The sequence below is a fragment of the Entelurus aequoreus genome, linkage group LG11 (genome assembly GCF_033978785.1).
Source record: "Entelurus aequoreus isolate RoL-2023_Sb linkage group LG11, RoL_Eaeq_v1.1, whole genome shotgun sequence".
Lineage (NCBI taxonomy): Eukaryota > Metazoa > Chordata > Actinopteri > Syngnathiformes > Syngnathidae > Entelurus > Entelurus aequoreus.
Window position 1 is genome coordinate 28,022,984 of NC_084741.1, and position 24,274 is coordinate 28,047,257.

The following is a 24,274-nucleotide window of genomic DNA, read 5'->3' on the forward strand; positions in this document are numbered from 1 at the left end:
AATGAAAGATACAGAATACTCGTTAAATTACATTCCAGTAACGTATGTAGGAAATCTTCCATTAGTGTAAGTCGCTGTACGAGTGCAGGCTTGATTTGGGGCCTAGTCCAGCCATCTTGGAAAAACGCATTCATGTTGCTGATAAAACTACGCCAGTAACTTTATATGATTTCGACTGCAAACCCGATATCATATATTCAAATATGATAGTTCTGCAATATTTACCTTGGGTGAGTAAGTACGCATCAATATATCCCAAAACCTCCGGCAGCCGATAAGGTCGAATCAATATGTGGTAGAGGTCCAGATCTCTGGGTATGGAACCCTGAAATATGCCTGTTTCAAATTATTATTAAAAAAAAATTAAATGGTTGTTATGACATGGCAAAACTACCATGGCAAAACTAGTATGACAAAAATAATCAAAATTGTATTTTTCAGAAAGTTTTAATTAAAAAAAAAGACAACATTCATTTGTCCAGGGCATTTACAAAGACGACTCAGTGGGTTGTTGCCATTGTACACCGGGACACACCGTTGTAAACATTGCTGAAAGAGGGTTGCAAAATGTATGAAATTCGCGAATATTTTTCTCAAATGTAGCAGCACTTGTTGTACACACGTCACGTTTTTTCCTGCATTAAAACATTGTTGTGCCTATTGCCTTGGCGTGGGAAAACTATGAATTTCGTCCATTAGGGTTTTATTCTGTAAGCCCCGCCCGTTGTTTCTAAAAGGGAGGCGTGGGTTATTTTAACATGCGCACGTTTTTCAGAACCGACAGCAGCACATGAGACTGGACAAAAACTACTTATATGGTAAATATAGCATACATTGAGCATTTTTAGCCATATATATTACATCGACGAGATTGTGCTGCAGTTTAAATTGTGTGGCTGAGACCTTAGATTGACGTAAGTTACTTTAAACCACTGGTTGTGAATCGTATACTGCTGTTAGCGTGCTAATGCTAGGACCAGACAGAGCTGCCTGATACAGTATAATATCCAACTACTTGCATTAGCTGATTTTGATAAGTCATTGACAACATTTTGTGAATATTGATTAAATGCATTCAAAATTACATTGTTGATGTGTATGATATTCAACAACTTAAATGCTACCTTTACCTTGATTGATTGATTGAAACTTTTATTTGTAGATTGCACAGTACAGTACATATTCCGTACAATTGACCACTAAATGGTAACACCCGAATAAGCTTTTCAATTTGTTTAAGTCGGGGTCCACTTAATCAATTCATGGTAATCATCTTGATGTTGATTAGGTTTGACATCAGCTTGCTGAGATGAAATCCAAGAAGAAGAAGAGACAGGATGACTTCCAGAAGGTGAAGTTAAAGGTGGGCAAGAAGAAGCCGAGAGCTGACAATGCCACCGATACAAACTTCCGCTCAAAGGGAATACATCTACCTGCGCAGCTGAAAACCGACACTAGTGGTCCCACCACACACAGACAGCTTGGCATCAATGTAAGTCTTCTTTTTAGCTTTTCATTATAAACCTACATGCTGCAAGGAGTTCCTGAAAATTGCTCTGTGTGCTTTCCTTGCCAGGACCTGTTGTCCCAGCTCCACCATTACAACTCAAACATCAAACACGGTGCCTTGTTGGGTTTGAGAGAACTGCTGTCGGTGAATCCTTCTCTGTTGGAGCAGCATCTGTCACGTTTGCTGTCAGAGGTGGCTGCCGTGTTCACAGACAAGGATGGAAATGTTCGCGTGGCAGCCACACGTGTGCTCAGGTTAGAGAGCCAGCTAAACTAAAAGACACACCAGTAAATATGTCTATTTTTGACACTCTTTGCCCTCTAATATGTCCCACACACTTGGAACAGATGCCAGCTATTGTGGCCGTGTGACAATACGTTGTGTAAGCCTCACTTCCAACACCTTAAGAGCTGTGCTGGACAGTGAATAACAGCCTGTGACTTTAAGCTCTTTGGCTAGCACTGCTGGAATTTAACACATTTGTGGTGGTTGGATGACCACTGTTACAAAAACGCATCAGTTATAAAATGGTAAATGGGTTGTACTTGTATAGCGCTTTTCTAGCTTTTTTTTAAGGAACTCAAAGCGCTTTGACACTATTTCCACATTCACCCATTCACACACACAGTCACACACTGATGGCGGAAGCTGCCGTGCAAGGCGCGAAACCAGGACCCATCAGGAGCAAGGGTGAAGTGTCTTGCTCAAGGACACAACGGACGTGACTAGGATGGTAGAAGGTGGGGATTGAACCAGTAACCCTCAGATTGCTGGCACGGCCACTCTCCCAACTTCGCCATGCCGTCCCCAAAATAAATGACAGATGATAGTCAGGAGAACAGATGGAATCATAGTTATGGTGTATTTTTTAGCCAGGTCGTCAAGCTACTGAGACAACTGCACTTTTGTCTCCTGTGGCGCCACCTCCGTCTCCCTCTAAAGTGACGGGCAGTAGTATGCGGCTCCGCATTTTACTGTTGTACTTCGTTTTTACTGTTGCACCTTGTATTTTACTGTTGAACCTTGTTTTTAATGACTACTGCTGCAAACCAAATTTCCCCTCGGGGACAATAAAGATTTTCTAAGTCTAAGTCAGGGTGCTGGTTTCTCCCGGCTAGAATTTTATGTGCCAATGCCGTGTCTTAATTTTCCACATTGCTTGCTAGTTGTAATTCCAGTATAGACGGGTGGTAGAGCGGCCACGGTAGAAAGCGTTCCAGGTTCGATACCACCTTCCGCCACCCAAGACACTTCACCCTTGCTCCTTATGGGTCATGGTAAGCGCCTTGCATTGCAGCTCCCGACATCAGTGTGTGAATGTGTGTATGAATAGGTGAATGTGGAAATAGTGTCAAAGCACTTTGAGTACCTTGAAGGTAGAAAACTGCCATTTCATTTACAAACTCCAAAACCAGTGAAGTTGGCATGTTGTGAAAATCGTAAATAAAAACAAAATACAATGATTTGCAAATCCTTTTCAACCTATATTCAATTGAATAGGCTGCAAAGACAAGATACTTAACGTTTGAACTGGAAAACTTTATTTTTTGCAAACATTAGCTCATTTGGAATTTGATGCCTGCAACATGTTTCAAAAAAGCTGGCACAAGTGGCAAAAAAGACTTATAAAGTTGAGGAATGCTCATCAAACACTTATTTGGAACATCCCGCAGGTGAACAGACTAATTGGAAACAGGTGATTGCCATGATTTGGCATAAAAGCAGCTTCCATGAAATGCTCAGTCATTCACAAACAAGAATGGGGCGAGGGTCACCACTTTGTCAACAAATGCATGAGCAAATTGTCGAACAGTTTAAGAACAACATTTCTCAACCAGCTATTACAAGGAATTTAGGGATTTCACCATCTACGGTCCATAATATCATCAAAAGGTTCAGAGAATCTGGAGAAATCACTGCACGTAAGCGATGATATTACGAACCTTCGATCCCTCAGGCGGTACTGCATCAAAAAGTGACAGTGTGTAAAGGATATCACCACATGGGCTCAGGAACACTTCAGAAAACCACTGTCAGTAACTACAGTTCGTTGCTACATCTGTAAGTGCAGGTTAAAACTCTACTATGCAAAGCGAAAGCCATTTATCAACAACACCAAGAAACGCTGCCAATTTTGCTGGGCCTGAGCTCAAGATGGACTGATGCAAAGTGGAAAAGTGTTCTGTGGTCTGATGAGTCCAGATTTCATACACTAGGTGTGGCAATATTATTATCTGTATTTGACCCATCACCCTTGATCACCGAGTGTGTGTGTGACAATCATTGGTACTTTTACTTTATTATTGTTTTTGGAAACTGTGGACGTTTTGTCCTCCGGACCAAAGGGGAAAATAACCGTCCGGATTGTTCTAGGCGCAAAGTTCAAAAGCCAGCATCTGTGATGGTATGGGGGTGTATTAGTGCCCAAAGGCATGGGTAATTTACACATCTGTGAAGGAACCATTCATGCTGAAAAGTACATACAGGTTTTGGAGCAACATATGTTGCCTTCCAAGCAACGTTATCATGGACGCCCCTGCTTATTTAGCAAGACAATGCCAAGCCACGTGTCACAACAGCCTGGCTTCATAGTAAAAGAGTGCGGGTACTAGACTGGCCTGCCTGTAGTCCAGACCTGTCTCCCATTGAAAATGTGTGGTGCAACGTGAAGCCTAAAATTCCACAACAGACTGTTGGAACAACTCAAGCTGTACATCAAGCAAGAATGGTAAATAATTCCATCTGAAAAGCTTATAAAATGTGTCTCCTCAGTTCCCAAACGTTTACTGAGTGTTGTTAAAAGGAAAGGCCATGTAACACAGTGGTGAACATGCCCTTTCCCAACTACTTTGGCATGTGCAGCAGCCATAAAATTCTAAGTTAATTATTATTTGCATTATTTGTTGTTCAAAGGAAAGGTGATGTAACCCAGTGGTAAAAATGCCCCTGTGCCAACTTTTTTGCATTGTGTTGCTGCCATTAAATTCTAAGTTAATGATCATTTGCAAAAAAAAATTAAGTTTCTCAGTTCGAACATTAAATATCTTGTCTTTGCAGACTATTCAATTGAATATAAATTGAAAATGATGTGCAAATCATTGTATTCTGTTTTTATTTACGAATTACCGGTACACAACGTGCCAACTACACTGGTTTTGGGTTTTGTATTAACTTATCCAATCCACTTAATGTATATGGCACATTTAAAAAAAAAAAAAAAAACTTTCACAAACTGCTAGTTAGAACCCACATTTAAAAGCAGATTACAACTAATGACAGTCAAGTCTAATAAACATTTCACAAAAAAAGATAATAAATACATACAATAGACTGAGTAAAAGGATGTTTTAAGCTGTGATGTAAAACTCATTAAAGAGGGAGACGTCCCAATAACCAGAGGGATATTGTTCCAAAGTCTCGGAGCCACAGCAGAAAATGCACGGCCTCCTCTGGATTATGTTTACCTTTCTGCAAGTTTTGAGAGCAAATTGCAACAAAGAAAGCTAGTGCTGCCGCAGCTAAACAAGGCACCACAATTTAGCTGTATCATGTATGCTGTATTATTATCCTGTATGTTGTATGCTGTATATCGTGTATTTATAAATTGGGTAAATGAGATGGGTCTTCTGTGAAATAAATGTAATACTTTCAGAGGGAAAAGCACAAATGGGCTTGTTTTCCCACAAGGGGCGCCGGAAGTTGGGGGCGGTATGGCGTAGTGGGTAGAACGGCCGTGCCAGAAACCTGAGGGTTGCAGGTTCGCTCCCCGCCTCTTGACATCCAAATCGCTGCCGTTGTGTCCTTGGGCAGGACACTTCACCCTTGCCCCCGGTGCCGCTCACACTGGTGAATGAATGATGAATGAATGGTGGTGGTGGTCGGAGGGGCCGTAGGGGCAAACTGGCAGCCTCGCTTCCGTCAGTTTACCCCAAGGGCAGCTGTGGCTACAAATGTAGCTTACCACCACCAGGTGTGAATGAATGATGGGTTCCCACTTCTCTGTGAGCGCTTTGAGTATCTAATAATAGAAAAGCGCGATATAAAATCTAATCCGTTATTATTTATTATTATTAAGTTGGCAGACCCGTCAGCGATCCTGTTCTGTTTGAATGGGATTGTGCTGAAAACCTCAATTTCCCTTCGGGGATTAATGAAATATTTCTGATTTCTGAAATAAAACCATTAATTGTATTTATAGGTAATCATTAAATGGGCGGGAATCCACTGTAATCATTGTGCCATTTTATCTCTTTTTCAAATAACACTATCTTTAATTCCAGGTATATTGCTCAGTCTGTGCCCGTGGAACGAGTGGCTCCGTTCTTCCCCCTTCTCAGTGCCCACCTGTGTTGCGCCATGACTCACATTGAGTCGGGCATCCAGGAAGACGCCATGAAGGTCCTGGATGTGTTGCTCGAGCACTACCCTGCCCTGCTCGCGACACGGCCCGCTGTCCTCCTCAACAACTTCCTGGAGTTAATCTCTCACAGGCAGAGCAGCGGAGGAGCTAAAAAGGACCAGTATACCAAGGGGCCCACATGGGCGCTCTCTGTCAACCCCAGCAAAACCGTGACAAACCAGCAGTGGCGCCTCTCCGTGCTCCTCAGGTACTTGGAAGCAGTCATTCAATACTAAAATCTCATTACAGTCCTTATACCCAAATTGTGTGCGGCTAGATTTCTTCAGTTTGTTAATTATTTGCTTAAAACTTAAGTTACCTCCTGTCAGATAAGTCATCATTGGCTTTGAAACCCTGAAAAAAATGTAATAAAGCTGTCGTAGATGGTCCAGTATACATTTTGAGTAGTTCAATATGTGAACGAAAGGTCGACAGATATGTTTTTTTCAGGGCCGATACCAATTATTTGTAGTCAAGAGGCCGACAACTAGTTGTTCCCATTGGGTTGAATTTTGTCTTGCCCTGATGTAGGATCTGAGCCGCCGAGGATGTCGTTGTGGCTTGTGCAGCCCTTTGAGACATTTGTGATTAAGGGCTGTATAAGTCACCTTTGATTGATTGATTGACAACTGATATTTGGAGCCGATATTTAATTGCAGTAAAAGTTATTTAAACATGAATTATGTATGTTGGTAAACCGCTGGACAAGGCTTTAAAGTTGTTTTTTTAAACATTTTTTTTTTTAGGAAGTGTCAGACCAGTAGCGACGTTGGGCCTGATTTACTAAGATCCAAATACCACGCGGTAAACAGCGTGTGCAATCTATAAAATAGCGTGCACTATAGTGGGCGTGTTTCGAGCGATTTACTAAGAATGCGTGTGCAATTGTAAAGTGGTGCAGACCACCTTATAAATTGGGTGAATGAGATGGGTCTTCTGTGAAATAATTGCAATATTTTCAGAGGGAAAAGCACAAATGGGCATGTTTTCCCACAAGGGAAGTTGGCAGACCCGTCAGCGATCCTGGTCTGTTTGAATTGGATTGATGATATTAATGAGGATATTGCGTGCACTATACAGAGTATCACCCCGTAGACATTATCATTTACTGCACATTCATGTTCTCATGTGGCGTTTTGCTATGTTTTCAAACGTGCAGCAGACCTGTATTACTTTATATGGGCATTTTAGAAGCAGTCGTGCAATGCATCGACATTGAAACCACTTTTTTTTATCGCCAAAGGTGCTCTTATTGGAGAAAGGTTGCACTTACGCTCCTCGATATACAAAAAAATGCATGCTTAAATATGTTTTTTTCATAGAAGAAATATTTTAATAATTAATATTCTATGTGAAAAAACAAATGTCATAAAAAATACCAAAGGACGTTTTAATCAGCCCTTTAAGTTCTCTTACAACAAAAAAAAAATCTAAAATGATGTTGCTTAAAAGACTACGTTTAATATCTTTTATTTCTGACATATTTTGACACACTCATTATTATAAATGTATTACTAAATTACATATATACTTACATCATGTATATAAAGCCTTATTGGAAATGTTTGGATGTTTTTTAAGGGCTTTATAAGCAGAATAGAGCAACTCCCGTAGGCTCCATTGTAAGCTGATTTTTGATCGCATTTATTTACTTGTTAGAATGCATTAAAAAAAATATATATATATATGCTTGTCTTACATAAGGATTCTGAATGATGGACACAATTCCGAAAAAAGTGCAGTGCCCCTTTAAATCCTCTCCTTTTTGGCAATTCAATATTTTTTTTGTAATGTGATTTATGTAACTTAGGTGTTGCTTTTGCTTGTTTCCTTCAGATGCAGTCAGTAGTTTGAGTTATACTAGTGGTGTTCCTCAAGGTCTTCCCTTATTCATCATTTGCAGTGTTTCCCATAAACTGCCAAGATACCTGTGGCGGTGGGGGCGTGGCTATGGGCGTGGCTATGGGCGTGGTCACCATGACATCGAGTAATTTGCATAATTTACTACAATGATATGATTTTCTCTAAAAAGGCTCAAAAAATGTATACTTACTAATTAATAATAACAGTTTTGTTTTAAACGTCCATCCATCCATCCATTTTACAATATAATTACAACACTTTTATGTACATATTTATATACAGATTTGAACAATAAGTTATTCACTGAAATATATTTATTAATTGTGGTTCTTACAAAAAATATATCTTATAAAAACATAAAAGCTAAAATGTCTCTTAAAGCTCTGCCCCTTTAATTAGTGCATACTAAATAATTTAACTTTAGCTTACTACTACAACCATATTATTTACCAGCAACATAAAGTGAAACAGAGGCACAGGTGTCCTGCCACAGTCAGTAACAAATAAACAGAAAACAGTAGTGGTGGTAGATAGACACAGAGCTTCATCAAACATCTGATCCACTGAACAAAGAGCTCCAAAAATCTTGATCCTGCACTTCTCTTTTGTAAAGTAAATCTGAACAGCCGATATGGGCATCTACATCAACTATATGATTTGCCTGAGAAGCTGGACAGGACAAAAAAAAAAAAAATTGTTGCGGCCTTAATTCTTTCGTGGCGGGCCGCCACAAATAAATGAATGTGTGGGAAACACTGATTTGGGCTATTCAACTGGTGGCCTGTGAGTTCAGTTATAAAAAACTTGTTAGAGATGCACGTTTTTGCAGCAAGTCCTTAGAACCAGCAGAGCGCTCCTGTACCTCTGACAAAATAAAAATACCAAAATCAAATGGGTAAATAGAGGACGCTGGTTGTCTGGAATCTACAAAATAAGCTTAATAGTTAGGGAGAAGTCCGTCGCCCCCGGTCCTTAGCTTTATGGAAATGTCACCCCAAAACAATTCAGTTGAATAACTCTGATGTACTGTGTAGCCATGGTCTCGTCTAGTGATATTATTAGTTTGGTAAGTGCTTGTCTTACATAAGGATTGTGAATGATACGCAAAATTCCAAAAAAAGTGCAATGAGCCCACGTTTAGAGAGTTGCAGAAAAAAGACTTGTTAAGTTGTCGCCGCAGTAGCGAAAACAAACAATGGAACCGGGAAGACACCAGTAAAGGACAAAAACTGTATTTACCGGCAAAAAAGGAAAGTTTTGACAGGTAAGCAGAGGAGACATAATGTAGGAGAGAAAGGGGTTTGTGGCCGCATCAGCACTGCGGTGAAAGCAGCTGAGCACAAGAACAAATGTTCTGTCAGATATCATAACATATTTGGGGAGAATTATTGACAACAAGAGTCATTTTTATTCTTAAATGATTTTTTTTTTAAAAGAACAAAGGGCTGCAAGAAAAAGGAAACTTTTTTTCATGCAGGACAAAAGAGCTTGTGCTTGAGAAGTGGTTATTACTGTCTACTTCACTCATTATTACTTGTATCAAATGTGTATACGGTACAGGCCAAAAGTTTGGACACACCTTCTCCCCATTCAATGAGTTTTCTTTATTTTCATGACTATTTACTACTACTACTATCTACTATGTAGATTGTCACTGAAGGCATCAAAACTATGGATGAACACTTGTGGAGTTATGTACTTAACAAAAAAAGGTGAAATAACTGAAAACAACTAGTTTCTTCAAAATAGCCACCCTTTGCTCTGATTACTGCTTTGCACACTCTTGGCATTCTCTCAATGAGCTTCAAGCACACCTGTGAAGTGAAAACCATTTCAGGTGACTACCTCTTGAAGCTCATCGAGAGAATGCCAAGAGTGTGCAAAAAAGTAATCAGAGTAAAGGGTGGCTATTTTGAAGAAACTAGAATATAAAACAGTTCTCAGTTATTTCACCTTTTTTTGTTAAATACATAACTCCACGTGTTCATTCATAGTTTTGATGCCTTCAATGACAATCTATAATGTAAATGGTCATGAAAATAAAGAAAACGCATTGAATGAGAAGATGTGTCCAAACAGTTGCCTTGTACTGTATATTGTATCTGCTGATGTCATTGTAAAAAAATAAAAGCCGACACACTTAAAAATGCCAAATATTGGTCAATCTCAAATGTGACAGATCGGATTTAGCGTTTTGTTGCATTCTGGCCCACTTACTTTGACCCCTAATTTTGTTTGGGCTTCAGGCTGGGACGTTTTCTTCAAGCAGTCGTTGAGGAAAGACCAGTGGAGGAAGGAGACATGTCCGTCCCAGCTCAGGGACTTTTTGGTCTGAGTGGAGAGAGCAGGATTACACCTCTTAATCTGGACTGGGACGAGCTCGGCAATAGCAAGATTGGAATCAAGGTGTATGAACATTCTGGGAGTAAACCAACGCCACATTCAACCTTTAAACTCAGGTATGATACTGAAGTAACTGCCAAACAGTAGAAATGTTGAGTAGAGTAGGACAGTAAATCCATACTGGTACACAAGCTGTACATTGACTACTCTTAAATATACCCACGTAAAGTTGTGTTGCTTGCTGAGAGATGAACTAACTCACCTTTGGGTATTTCATGTTATGTGTAGACCAGAACCTGAACATGGTGGAGATGCAGGGGAAGGTTTGAACTCTGCTGACGCTGTCCAGAGTTTCGCAGCCACACTTGTCCCACTCCTGCTGGAAGTGTGGGTGGAGGCCAACACCAGTAATTCTCCAGCCAACAACTCTGACGGGGGTCACCTGCTGCGGCCGGACGCCATGTCCGTAATGTTCCAGGTGTTGTCTATTGTGCAACTGCTCCGCAAGTTGGCACCGCAGCAGGAGCATCAAGATGCACTGGTGAGATGAGGAGAGCAGTTGACTCATGGGTTTAAAGAAAGGAGGACCACATTTATTTTGTTTATGTGCAGGATGCATGGTTCCGTAAAGAATACTTGGGTGATTTCAAGCAGTACTTCATGAAAAACTTTCCCTACAGTCTTCAGGACACACCCAAACTTAAAAGGAATCTCAAAAGGTGAGAGGTACTTTTTTACCTAGAAGGGGTGTTCAAAGTGTGGTCTAGGGGCGATTTGAAGCCTGCAGCTAATTTTTATAACGACCTGCAGCACATTCTCCAAATACTATTACAAAAAAACATTAAAAAGTGGAATTAAAGAGAAAACAGGTGAAATGTAATGGAAAAAGTTTAAAGCAACATTTTTTTTCTTTAAAGCTGTCGTTGTTCAAAAAATAATAATGACTCAAAATCAGTGTTTTTAGAATTATTGACCTATTCAAGGCTCCAATTACTTCACATCAAAATTACACTTTGAAATTTTTTTGGGAGAAACATTGCATATTTTGTGCTTTTGCTGTTCAAATGACAAAAAGGGAATTAAAAAAAATACTTTAGCTTATGATCGACAAATAGATCTGAAGTTTATCGAAAGACTTAAGCATTGAAAGTAAAAAAAAAAAAATTATGGCTTATTTTTAACACTTTTATGTTTGGGGCTCTTTTTATCGCCAAGTATTTTAGTGGGACTTTTTTTTGCAAAAAGGTTCTCAAAAGGTTTTAATAATTTAAAATAAATGTTGTTATTAATTATTTACCTATTTGAGGCAATTACTTGACATCAAATATTCCACTTTGAATTTTTTTGGGGAAAATAGTGCATATTTTATGGATTTTTAATATGCATATAAACACTTTTCTTAACCAAAAAAGGCTTTAAACAAACAAAAAAGAAACTGAAAAAACTTATAATTGACAGATAGATCTGAAGTTGATCTAAAGAATTGTTGAAAGTAAAAATAAAAACATGTATGACTTGTTTTTGCCATAAAAAAACAGGGTTTTGACATTACAAAACTACAAAAAAACTTGATATTGATTGATAAACCTAAAGATGATCTCGAGATTTAAGTGTTAAATTTAAAAATATAAATGACTTATTCTTAACATTTTTATGACCGGGACCCCGGGACCAAACTTGAGCGGAGCCCTAAAGGTTTTTTCAGGACCTGTCATGTCAGGCCTAACTTCATTTTGTATCTTTCATTATTTTTGTATAAAGTTTTTTCCTGCGCTTTTATTTTCATTTTACTTCCTGTTTGCCTTCACCATTCTTCTGGCCTCTAGCACGTCTAGCTGCCGACCGCAGACACTCTGTCACGCGCCCACTCTAAACTGTGCCAACTTAAAGACGCGTCCACAGGGGTGACGACAGCGGAAGTGGAGCTGGAGAGACAATACGGAAATCAGAAATAAATGAAAAAAATAGAGCTGAAAATAAGTCAGGGTTAGTGTTGCATATAAACAGCCTTACATTCAACAACCAAAACAATAACAACCATCAGCCGTCTTGGATCACGTTACAAATCCAGTGTCCACTCTCGTGTTGTCAACGCCACAGTGTGTAAGACGCGGTTCCGTTCCGTTGTCGTCACCCCTGTGGGCGCGACTTTGAGTGTTTGCATCTAAACCCTTCTCTCTGTCTCCCTCACCTGTCCCTGATTGGCAACACTTGTGTTTCTTGTGCTAGTTTTTCCTGTGCACTTCCCAGGTGCACACTTCCCTGTCTTTGTTTTTGACATCAAAGTCTTGTTTACTCACACTACGTCTGTTGTCTCTGCATCTTGAGGTTCAAGACAGACAAAAGCTAACACATTGTATTGGTTTTGAAAATGAAAAACATGAAAATGGCCCTCGCATGCTTTGATTTTTCAGTGTGCGGCCCACAGTGGAAAAAGTTTGGACAACCCTGACCTGGAACATGCTGTTTTATGTGTGTGGGTCTCAAATAAGTGCAATTGTGTACCTAATCTACTTTTTTTAACACTAGATCCTTTATTTAACCAGATAAGAAACCCATTGTGATCAAGATCTGTTTCACAAGGGTGACCTGGCCAAGCGGTCAACAGCACATGTCACAGAGCAGTTTCAAAAAAGTAATACGTTAAGACATACATTTTAAAATACATAAAAGAGAACTGTAAAACAATAAAGATTTACACCTTTTAAAAACACAGGCACTGTGCAAAAGTCTCTTGCTGTCTGTCCCTCAGGACAGAATGGAAGTCTCCAAATGGAAGTAGTTCAGTGAGTTTCAGTTTCGTCTGCAATGCATTCCATGTCATAGGGGCAGCAATGCCAAAAACTCTTTTGCCAAATTCAGTCCGTACATGGGGAACAGTTAAAACATACAAGTTGTTAGAACGTAATGCATAAGAGCTGTTTTTTCTTTGTAACAGAGTACACAAGTATGGAGGTATTAAACCTAAAAGAGTCTTTGCAGTACACTGTAATGCTCCCAACGTGGTAGATAACACAACATAACAAAGGAGTGAGACAGGAGGATAGAAACATTAGCAACACTAGCATAGCTATATGAGCTACATGCTAACATCACATCATGGTATATCAGCCTGTTCGTTAGAGAAAAACGTGGTCAAACTCACAGCTCCTACACCTGCAACTGACTGCTTTATTTTAAGATGTGTAGCGAAGCCTGCTTTAAAAATATTATTTTAGGTTTTCCAAATATGTCTTGGTGGTGGGCTAAATGTTAAATGCCTCTTAAAGCTTGGAGTCTATAGCTTTTCCCCCAATCATTTGTGGTGGTGAATAAAAGCCAAATCCTGAAACCCTCGACTTTCTTCTCTCCAGGGGTAAACCGACTCCAGCGGCCCCCGATGTGACCGTGGATCCTCTGGCGCTAAACATCACACTCTGCCAGGTGATGGTGTCTCTCTGCCAGAGGCAGGGAGTCGGCTGCGACGCGGACGGAGACTGGCTGACACCTCTGAGGACGTTTGTCCGAGACACCCTCGGTGGCGATGTGAAGCTCAGCTACAGGCAGCTGCACATGCTCCTTGGCACTGTGTGGAAGATGGTGCTCACACAAAAGAGCAAAAGTGAGCGTTGGCGCTCTAATTATAGCATGGATCATGTCATGTGACGAGCTAGTTTGTGTTTATTATAATTGGCAACAGTTGCAACTTGCTATAATAGCCGCTTATAAGAAAAGACTTGCTAACTTATTTTGCGTTTCTTTATTTGATTGCAGGAGTGACAGAGGACCTGTTTGCAGCAGCGTATGCATACTATCAACAGAGGCACCTGACACTACAGACCAGATCTCTTCTGCTGTCTTTCTACAGCAAAATCTACCTTCACGAACAAGGACATTCACATATTGCCAGGTAACCTACTTGTTATCATTTAGGATAGAAACAAATCCATTTCTTAAATGACATCTACTGGTTCAAGTGAATAGCTTAATGCTGACAACATTATAAATCCCTCGTTTGAAGGAGTAAGGTGCTGTGTCAGTGGCTGGCCTCACTTCCTGTACAGTTGGCACAGCTGGGCCACCGGAATCCGGCTCTATCAGCTTTGCTTATCCAGTCCATCCAGGCTGCGGCCTCCAGGGGCAACAAAGACTTGCTCACCAGTCTCCAAACGCATGCCTGCAAGCTCTATGGTATGCCTTTCTTGATACTCAAATGTCCTAAACAGATGAATAGTGCAACTTGTAGCATGCACATGCTTAGACACATGATTCAGAAACAAGTTCTTGACCTACAAGAAATAGGGATGGGTACTGTTCACATTTGAACCCGATACCTTTAAATCAATATCGGTACTCAAAGGTACTCATTTTCGGTACATTTGTGTGTGTTAATAAATGTTAATTGTTTAATAATTAAATGTTATCTTTTAATGTACCTTTTTAAAGTGAACTGATTATAATAATTGTGTTGTCCATTTGTCATATCTTGTTGTATTATAACATTTGAGTGTCATTTGACTTCCAAGACGTTAGATGGCCGTATGGTATATTGTCTAACGAGGAAGTAGCTTTTTTTCAGGAAGCTTGATGTGTTACGTTGCAACCTACAAAGTCTTTATACTGTACGTATTGACCTTATTACACACCAGCTGTTTGATTGTTACATTTGGTTGTAGTTTCCTTTACCCATTTTGGAGGTGTTGAAATGGCCATGTAAAATCGCCAAAGCTAATTGCCTGTCTATGGCAAATCGTGTGTAAAAAAAATAGCATCAATCTAGCGCATTTGGGAAGATTGGCGCCTTACTTTATGTTCCGTTTTTTTCTACCAAGCATTCTTAGAATAGAATAGAATAGAATATATCTTTATTGTCATTGTACATTGTACAACGAAATTGTAAGCAAAACTAATTTAGTGCAAATTCATAACACATAAAACCATAAGAACATAGATAAATACATAAAAATACATAAAATACATAAAAATAGCATGCACACAGCTCACATGCACAGTCATTATTGTCGTCTTGTGTTAAGCGACACTATTGCTCTCGGGTAAAAGTCTGTTTGTCCGGCATTTTATTGTCCTGTATCTCCTGCCCGAGGGCAACAGTTCAAAAAGTTTATGTCCAGAGTGAGATGGGTCTCTTATGATGTTTTGGGCCTTTTTGAGGCACCTGGCACTGTACTTGCTTTGTTTGTGTTGAAAATTGCAACATTACTAATAGGGAGTTTGGCTGAGTCCGCACTGAGTGCTGCTTTAGTGTTTGTTTACGCGAGCCCGTGTTTAGTCTGCAACAGGACGTGGCGTCACGTGCTACGAAGGTATCAACACATGTCACCGTTTTGATTTTACGTGAGTCAATACCCGGTAGTATCGATGGAATTTGGTCGAGGCCTACAAAAGTACAGAATTCGGTACCTATCCCTAACAAGAAACATGCTTACAATCTTTACTTGGGCACAGAAAAGGGTCTTCCCCTACTGTTTTCATATTTTATACCAAAAGCAACTCAGTGCCAAATTTGGGGTGTTCCATTTTTTCATTCTCCTCCCCTCATTGTTTTTGTTTTGTATATATGGTCAATGCAAGTCTTTGCCAAATCTTAAAAGGTATAATTACTTCTTATTTTGCTCCTAAAAATAAATCATGTCAATTACTATTTAACTTACATAAGGTAGAAAATAGTTTATCTGAAATGCAACATAAACAAAATGCATTAGCTCAATGCTAATTTACTTAGAAAATTCCTAATACGCGCAGGCAATTACCGTAGTATTAACTTCATTCTACATGGCGATTTCAAACAACTAAGAAGTACGTTCCGTTTTAACAGCGGATTTGTAACAAAGGAAACACTTTTTACAAGAGACAGGACTGGCACATTCAACATCTTAATTGCAGACTGCTAGCAAACATTGTTGATCTTCTCTGACAGCAGGTTTTAATTAGCACTACACAGCAATATTTTGGCTGAAAACTGTATTGCGTTATATGTGTTTAAGAGTGGTCAAAATCAATACTTATTCATATTTTTCATGACCAATCAAAAATAATGACTAATATATTAAATGTAAACATTTTTCTTAGAAATGTAACCTTCCTCTGATTATAATCCCATCAGCTATCAAGACTGAAAGAAAAGAAAAGTCAGCACAAGCATGGAAAACAATCAGTGTAAATGAAATACTAAAATCACATTGGACACTTAACAATAACCTCTTAAAATGAAGGTGTAAAAATAAGGAATAATTAGGAAATGCTTAATAAAATGTAACAAAATAGTGCAAAGTGTGAAAGTGTAAACATAGAGAAACCTAAAAATAATTATTTTCTGCAGATTTAGTGCCAGGAAGTTATGGCTGTGCTCTAAAGAGTGAGTGCGGCTAAGTTGGTGTGGTATTACCGGTCTTGGTGGGGACGAGCACCTTGCAAAATTTACAGACCACCTACTGTCCGTTAAAAAAATAAAATAAAAAACTGCCATACTGTGAAGGTGATACACAATTTCTTCGCTATCCTTTTTAGTTTCTCTTCTCACTCCATGGAAAGAATCAACAGTGAGACAACAAGATAGCACAGCCAAACATGATAGTTAATACTGTTACCTGATTGGCTGTTAGTGTGTCACTCCCACTGATCAGTGATCACTTCCTGCGTTGCTCTGTTGCAAGAGAGCGAGTGCCTTCGCAACTTCCAGTTTCTTCTGACGAAGGAGAAAAATAATGATCAAACGTTTTTGAATGCATTTTTTATTGATATCGATTACATGTCTATCACGGTATGTATTGATATAATTTTATCGCCTATCCCTAATAAAGAGCGTTCCTTCAGAAGTTTTCGCTGCATAAAAAAAATCCCTCTCAGTATAAAAGTTCCAGTTTATCTTATTTTTGCCCAGGCGAGGAACAACAACTTTTGCTTTTGTTTCGCACCAGCTGCAAAAAAATTTTTTTAAATAAAGATCCTCTTAATGCAAGGAGCACACTGTTGTTTTTAGGAATCTGCTGCTTTTAAAAAGAACAGGCAGATTTGCCTCAATCAGATAGCTGTGTGACGAGGAGGGGAAAGTCAAGAGTCTTGATAGAAACTTCTGACAATTTACCATCACAAGAGTCCTTTTGTCCATGGGCAGCTGACATCAGCATGTGCGTCAGAGAAAGACACACACACACACACACGCTATCCGGGTGGCTACGGCAGTCACCACGACAAAGTGTTTTCTTGTATTGCATGATGTCCCTTTGACACACAATTCTTGTCTCCCTGAAGATCCACAGGAAGGCGCTGTGGTTCTTTTGCCAGCAGAGTCCCAGCAGCGCCTGGTGCAGCTGCTCTACTTCCTCCCCAAGATGTCCCGCGCTCTTCTGGCCAATCTGAGCGGCTGCTGCAACGCTGGGAGAATCTCTGCTGTCCTCGCTGGCTCTATGATTCGTATTGTACACCTGAGGTGAGCTCCATATCGCCACAGTGCATCAACCATGTTGCAAGTTGAAAACTACAACACATGGTCAGTTTGTAGATGCCAAACAAGCGGGTTTTATGCTGCTGATTCCGATACCGACCATTCATGAGTGAGATCGGCCGATACCAATAACCTTCACGTGTATTAACTGATATTTTTTTTAATTGATTTATGGTGAGTGACAAGGGAGTGAATCTTTGGGCACCTAACGATGCGATCCGATTCCGATTCATGTTGTGACGAATCGAGTCCGACTAGATCCTGGATTCAAACCAATTTTTGCAATATGTTATTTTGTATAACAATTATAATGAACATTTTTCCAAACAGGTTACATATTGGAAAAGCTCCCTCTAGTTTCATGGAGATGGCCTCAAAACATATTTTCAAAAGTAGTTGAATTTCAAATTTTTTTTTTTTTTAAAGTATGAATCTATTTAGATTCTGAATGAATTAGAATTGTGGATGTGAATCTATTTTCTAGTGCTATTCACAGTTAAACAATGTCAGCACATTATTTAAACTACTTCCTTATTCTTTTTTATGACATACAATATTTGATCAAAACAAAGTGAATAGTACACAATAACTAAATTCAAGCAAAAACTACTACTTTTTCTAAATCATTTGGACACTGAGTTTGTAACAATAACAAAAACAATTATTTTGAGAAAATATAAATATCGACCTAATCATCATCATCAGCCGTTGTCAGTCCACTGCTGGACGAAAGCCTCAGCATGTTTCTGCCATAGTGAATGATCTCTCTTGGTGTACTCTTCATGCTGGTTATTAGCCTACACCTTCCACGCTGGCTTGGTGCGGGTTGGAAGGGGTATTTTACATCAGAGATCCTTCTCCTAGACTAATTGCCTTACTGGGCTGTTGAACTTAGTCTGTCCTGTTGGTTGTCCGCGCCCCAATTACCCAAGGACCCGCTCAGCTTTATGGCGCTGACCGCCCGCCAGTCACAAGAGAAGGTGCAAACGGTTCTTTGTGTGCATTTTATAGACGTTAGTTGGGACTCACTAACCCCACACACAACCTCCCATCTCATGCCTGGATGTAGTTTAACGTCATACCCAGGACGCTCAACCTAATACTGTAGTATCAATCATAAACTGATACTACTCTTGGTATCAACACCACCAATATATGGATGAATGGATCGGACCTCGTCCTACATGTCGTGTCCTGACTGTGGCAATGCTGACTCACCAACAGTTGTTGGTGTGTCAGCATCTAACTCCAATTATTCTATTTATTAATTTCCTGTTAATATCTGCTAACTTTCTACTGTAACTTGGTTCCATCTACACTTCTTACAATTTCCTAAACACTTATTTCTTCTGTTGTTTAAAGCTGGCTAAGCTTAGCAAGCCTGCTCCTGGTTCGCTATTGGTGGGTAACATGTTGAGCCTCGTCCTCCAGTGATAAGGTTACATGATATTGATACTTAAGATACTAAGAAATGCAGTTTATTTGCTACAATGGAGGTGATTATTATTAGCTCAGGGCAGCGGCGCCACACTGTGTATGGAGACACACAGCCCTGTCAGCCGGCGGACTAAAAATGAATACAGTGTCAGCCACATGGGATCAGTGTTTTATCGGCATTAAGATGCAATGATCGACAATGGCGATCGCATACTTTTTTACAAAAATCGGCAGAAGTTGATAGATGGCAAAACAATCCCTACAAGCTGGCAATAACTAATAAGAGGAACATTAAATTATTATTGCTGTAAACATCTGAGCTCATCTTCCATGTTGTTTTATCTACTTAGTTAGCTTTACAACTTTTCCTCCTTAGAAAACAATTGAAATGATTTGGTTATTAAACCTTTATCATATGTACAGGTGAGGTTTCATGTAACATTTCGCTATTCAAGTGTAACAACAAGTAAACCACCAACAAATAACACTATGCACTCTTCCACTACTCTTCGTGCAAAAAAAGGTATTGAGCATCATGCTGGTCATTATACTGTACTTAAGTGTAAAAAGTGAAATACTTTGACGATATGACTGACTCATAGCAATGAAGGGATGTAAAGGCCTAATGAAATGAAATGTTCTTATTTAAACAGGGATAGCAGGTCCATTCTATGTGTCATACTTGATCATTTCGCGATATTGCCATATTTTTGCTGAAAGGATTTAGTAGAGAACATCGACGATAAAGTTCGCAACTTTTGGTCGCTGATAAAAAAGCCTTGCCTGTACCGGTAGTAGCGTGACGTCACAGGTTGTGGAGCTCCTCACATCTGCACATTGTTTACAATCATGGCTACCAGCAGCGAGAGCGATTCGGACCGAGAAAGCGACGATTACCCCATTAATTTGAGCGAGGATGAAAGATTCGTGGATGAGGAAAGTGAGAGTGAAAGATTAGAGGGCAGTGGAAGCGATTCTGATAGGGAAGATGCTGTGAGAGGCGGGTGGGACCTGATATTCAGCTGGGAATGACTAAAACAGTAAATAAACACAAGACATATATATACTCTATTAGCCACAACACAACCAGGCTCATATTTAATATGCCACAAATTAATCCGCATAACAAACACCTCCCCCCTCCCGTCCATATAACCCACCAATACAACTCAAACACCCGCACAACACACTCAATCCCACAGCCCAAAGTACCGTTCACATCCGTAAAGTTCATACAGCACATATATTTCCCCAAAGTTACGTACGTGACATGCACATAGCGGCACACACGTACGGGCAAGCGATCAAATGTTTGGAAGCCAAAGCTGCGTACTCACGGTAGCGCGTCTGCTATCCAACTCAAAGTCCACCGATATAATACATAATACATAAATACACCGATCCCACCTACAGCTTTCTTCTTTGCTGTCTTCATTGTTCATTAAACAAATTGCAAAAGATTCACCAACACAGATGTCCAGAATACTGTGGAAAACAGACGACTTAATAGCTGGCCACAATGGTGTCCCAATATGTCCGCACAATCCGTGACGTCACGCGCAAACGTCATCATACCGAGACGTTTTCAGCAGAATATTCCGCGGGAAATTTAAAATTGCACTTTACTAATCTAACCCAGCCGTATTGGCATGTGTTGCAATGTTAAGATTTCATCATTGATATATAAACTATCAGACTGTGTGGTCGGTAGTAGTGGGTTTCAGTAGGCCTTTAAAGGCCTATTTTTCACAATAATTATGAAAGACATGACAGCGGATTTATATATATTTTTAATGCCTTCTAAATATTAAATAAACGTAAATAAAAGTCTGCTTACAGCGGAGCCAATGGGAGGTCCTCTATTTCGCCCATAAAATCAGATAACCATTCAAAAAGTGCCAACAATACTCAATTTACATTTTGTGTCTTGAATATTTACCAAGTATTAGTGATATTGTTATTATAAGCGCTAACGCAGACAAACTATTTATTGCGGCGCCGTGATCACTTCCATGTGTCCCTGTGTTTACATCATCCTCGCTTCCTGAAATTAATGTGCCGTGTATGCCTAAAATGATCAAAATACGTACATGTTATTATAAATGTACCTGTTACTACATTACATATGTCAATATGTGTTTATAAAACTTTAATGGAGGTGTTTGGATGTTCTTTTAGGGGCTTTTAAAGGCAGAATTGAAAGGCTTCCATAGCTCCATTGTAAGCAGACTTTTGATCACATTTACTTAATATTTAGAATGCATTAAAAAAAAAAAAAAACATCCATCGTCATGGGTTTCATAATGATTGTGAACGTTAAGCAAAATTCCAAAAAAGTGGTGTTCCCCTTTAAGTCAACCGATCCCGTAGAATAGCCGTATCAAAGCCGCAACCGTAGATTCGTCATTTTATTTTCCTGTGCGCGTTCACAACATCCCGCGGTCAGGCAATTAGACGTCAGCGCTAATATCCGGTGCGACATTAAAATAAATTTCTGTTGGACAGCAAAAATTGCTTTCAACTAGGGCTGCAACTAACAACTAATTTGATAATCGATTAATCTGTCTATTATTACTTCGATTAATCGATTAATAATCGGATAAAAGGTCTCTGGTGCTCCTGGTGTCAGATTTACAAATTACTGTTACGGCACCAGAAGGTTGAAAATTCACTTTGTCCTCTTGTTTAGTCAGTGCTTTTTGTACAGAACAACAAGGTGGAGAGGAACAAGGGGCTAACTTGTGACTGGAAGGGTAGTCTTTTCACATTAAGACAGACTGTATGCAGCTGACTTTGGAATGTAAATTTCTTACTCTAATATTGATATCAATGTATTGTCGCATCGGCCATATTGTACTGACCAGCCAGGACAGAGGAGTGTGTATTGTATAGTTGAACTTCTAGTTCTATGGCGACGTTTACCCTTATTAAGTGGTCTCGCTGTGGTTGGAAATAGACCTGACCCGGCCTGTGGCATAAACACTTGATGCGGTTGTTTAGAGCCACAACCACTAGGGATCATGGTCTGGGCCTTAATGAAAATTGTTTTTCTTCCATTTAACTCCATCAGTTATAAAATAAAACGTCATTCAGATTAAATAAATGTTGCTGCCAAAGTTCAATGATAAGGTTGACACAACGTACACCACTTTGCAAAAATGCACAATGGTTAATTTCCTCTGAGCGGCAAACCCAGCATGGAACACTTCATTGTTGTCTCAACACAGACGTCATACTGTCATCAAAGCTCACAATATTTGGGAACCGGGATGGATGATAGAAGAAAGGTAATAATACATCTATTTGTGGCAGCATTGGACAAGGTTATGTTTAAGTTTCACTTTTGCATCTTATGCACATAATTGTGGTGTGTTCAATGAACCCTTTTTGTCCTGTACAGCCACTCAGGCAAATCATATTGTTGATGTAGATGCCCATATCTGCTGTACAAAATTGCTTTACAAAAGAGAAGTGTGGGATACTTCTCTTGTTGCCTTATTTGTATTTGACTTTATTAAGTGGATTTATTTAATGTTTGGAGGGGATGAAACAAAGAAAAACAAGAAGACCGAGGGGGACATAGTGGGGACCAGACAAGGATAAGACAGAGAGACAAGAACAGTACACCAGCAAATACGATACATACGAATATGATACAAAAAAAATGATAGCAAAGAAGCAGTTAGTGAAGTAAATATTAATAACACAGAAATGACAATGAACATTATTACACTACAAATGGAGCAATACAAATACTAATAGAAACAACACTATTGATCATTAATAATTATTATAATTACCTCTGTTATAAACAATACCATTGCTTTAAATGCAACAATAGATACGTGTAATGAATACTTGAATAAGCAGAAAAAAATAAGCCGATAAATGGAGGAGTGGTCTATGTTAGCCTCGTAGATTGTTATGGTAAATTGAGGTTACGATTTATCAGTGTGCCGTGTTTCACCCGGTTTCCTCAGTTTGTATGTATGTGTGTGTATATGCATGTACAATATATTTGGTTACCAGTGTGTGCGGGAGCCAGAGTACGGCTCCAGCCACCCAGAGAGCCCAACCCAAAACAGCAGGCGCGGTACTCAGGGAAAAAGGGACCACCATCCCCACGCACGCACGCACGCAGGCAGGCTAGGCTGGCCAGCGACAGGACCCCCAGAACCAGGCACACCGTGTCACTGGGCAGGCCAGCGGCAGACATTTTTTTGTTTTGCATTCTAAAGATTAGAAAAAAACACTCGTAAGATGCGGCTAGCAATGCTAGTCATTCTGCCTCGAAATCACTCCACAAATGTATCCAAAAACCGCCAACTATACTTTAACGTTCCGTAACCTGTATAATGACCAAGCTGTAGCGACATTATTGTAAGAGCGGACACTGAAGAACGTTTTTTTAACGCAATAACACATTGTCTTGCTCACACCGTTAACCACGCTATACAGTTGGATAAGCTCAGAGCAATCGGATTTAACAAAAACTCATGGAGCTGGATGAAATCTTACTTGGAGGGGAGGGAGCAGGTGGTAGAGGTGAACGGCACTGTGTCCCCCCCCCCCCCTCTCTTAGTAAGCTGTGGAGTCCCCCAAGGCAGTATATTGGGACCTTTACTGTTCCTAATATACATAAACGACATGTCATCGGCATGCGACTGCGAATTGTTTTTGTTTGCGGATGACTCGGCCCTGCTGGTATGCGGCAAGGACAAGTCACAGGTGGAGAAAATCCTCAGTGCTGAGCTCTGTAGAACTTGCACCTGGCTCGCTGACAACAAGCTATCCATACACTTGGGTAAAACAGAATCCATCCTGTTTGGGTCCCACATCAACCTCAAGAAAGTCAATGACTTCACCATAAAAGTGGGTGACATTGTTATCACCAGGAAAGATGAGGTCACCTACCTAGGTTCCATTCTAGAGGCTAACCTTTCCTGTGATAAAATGGCAACCAAGGTAATCAAAAAGGTTAACCAACGAACGAGATTTCTCTACAGAATCTCCTCTCTGGTCAACAAAAGCACCTTGTGGATTCTGGCGGGAACTCTCGTTCAACCCTTTTTCGATTACGCATGCACCTCCTGGTACCCTAGCACCAAAACCCTCAAATCTAAACTCCAAACATCTCAGAACAAGCTAGTCAGGTTACTGCTAGACCTCCACCCCAGATCCCACCTCACTCCTACCCACTTCTCTAAAGTGGGCTGGCTCAAGGTGGAGGACAGAGTTAAACAACTTGCACTGAGCCTAGTCTATAAAATCCGCTACA

At 39.9% G+C, this 24,274-nt stretch overlaps 2 protein-coding genes and 1 long non-coding RNA gene across 8 annotated transcripts in view; 1 reads left to right on the forward strand and 2 right to left on the reverse strand.

Moving 5' to 3' along the window:
* si:ch211-197h24.6 (uncharacterized) overlaps window positions 1-388 on the reverse strand; it is a 49,490-nt gene extending 49,102 nt beyond the window's left edge. For 2 of the 4 annotated variants that reach the window (XM_062062895.1, XM_062062892.1), the window contains exon 1: window positions 226-388. The gene's annotated coding sequence lies outside the window, so the exon portion shown is untranslated. The remainder of the gene's footprint in view (window positions 1-225) is intronic. The other 2 variants (XM_062062894.1, XM_062062893.1) reach the window with 1 other exon arrangement.
* tex10 (testis expressed 10) overlaps window positions 1-24,274 on the forward strand; it is a 45,757-nt gene that overhangs the window by 9,950 nt on the left and 11,533 nt on the right. The window contains exons 1-11 of one of the 3 annotated variants that reach the window (XM_062062883.1): window positions 690-818; window positions 1,289-1,492; window positions 1,577-1,764; window positions 5,791-6,117; window positions 10,019-10,231; window positions 10,404-10,656; window positions 10,728-10,834; window positions 13,469-13,716; window positions 13,869-14,004; window positions 14,116-14,285; window positions 17,367-17,544. In XM_062062883.1, coding sequence (XP_061918867.1) covers window positions 1,310-1,492; window positions 1,577-1,764; window positions 5,791-6,117; window positions 10,019-10,231; window positions 10,404-10,656; window positions 10,728-10,834; window positions 13,469-13,716; window positions 13,869-14,004; window positions 14,116-14,285; window positions 17,367-17,544 — 2,003 coding nt within the window. In that variant the 5' untranslated portion in view covers window positions 690-818; window positions 1,289-1,309. Of the gene's footprint in view, window positions 1-689; window positions 915-1,288; window positions 1,493-1,576; window positions 1,765-5,790; window positions 6,118-10,018; window positions 10,232-10,403; window positions 10,657-10,727; window positions 10,835-13,468; window positions 13,717-13,868; window positions 14,005-14,115; window positions 14,286-17,366; window positions 17,545-24,274 lie in introns of those variants that run through there. The other 2 variants (XM_062062884.1, XM_062062885.1) reach the window with 2 other exon arrangements.
* Window positions 12,427-18,634, reverse strand: LOC133659952 (uncharacterized). Its single transcript, XR_009827746.1, has 3 exons — window positions 17,200-18,634; window positions 16,703-16,800; window positions 12,427-14,312 (listed from the first exon to the last, which is right to left on the reverse strand). It is a non-coding gene; the product is annotated as an uncharacterized LOC133659952 (long non-coding RNA).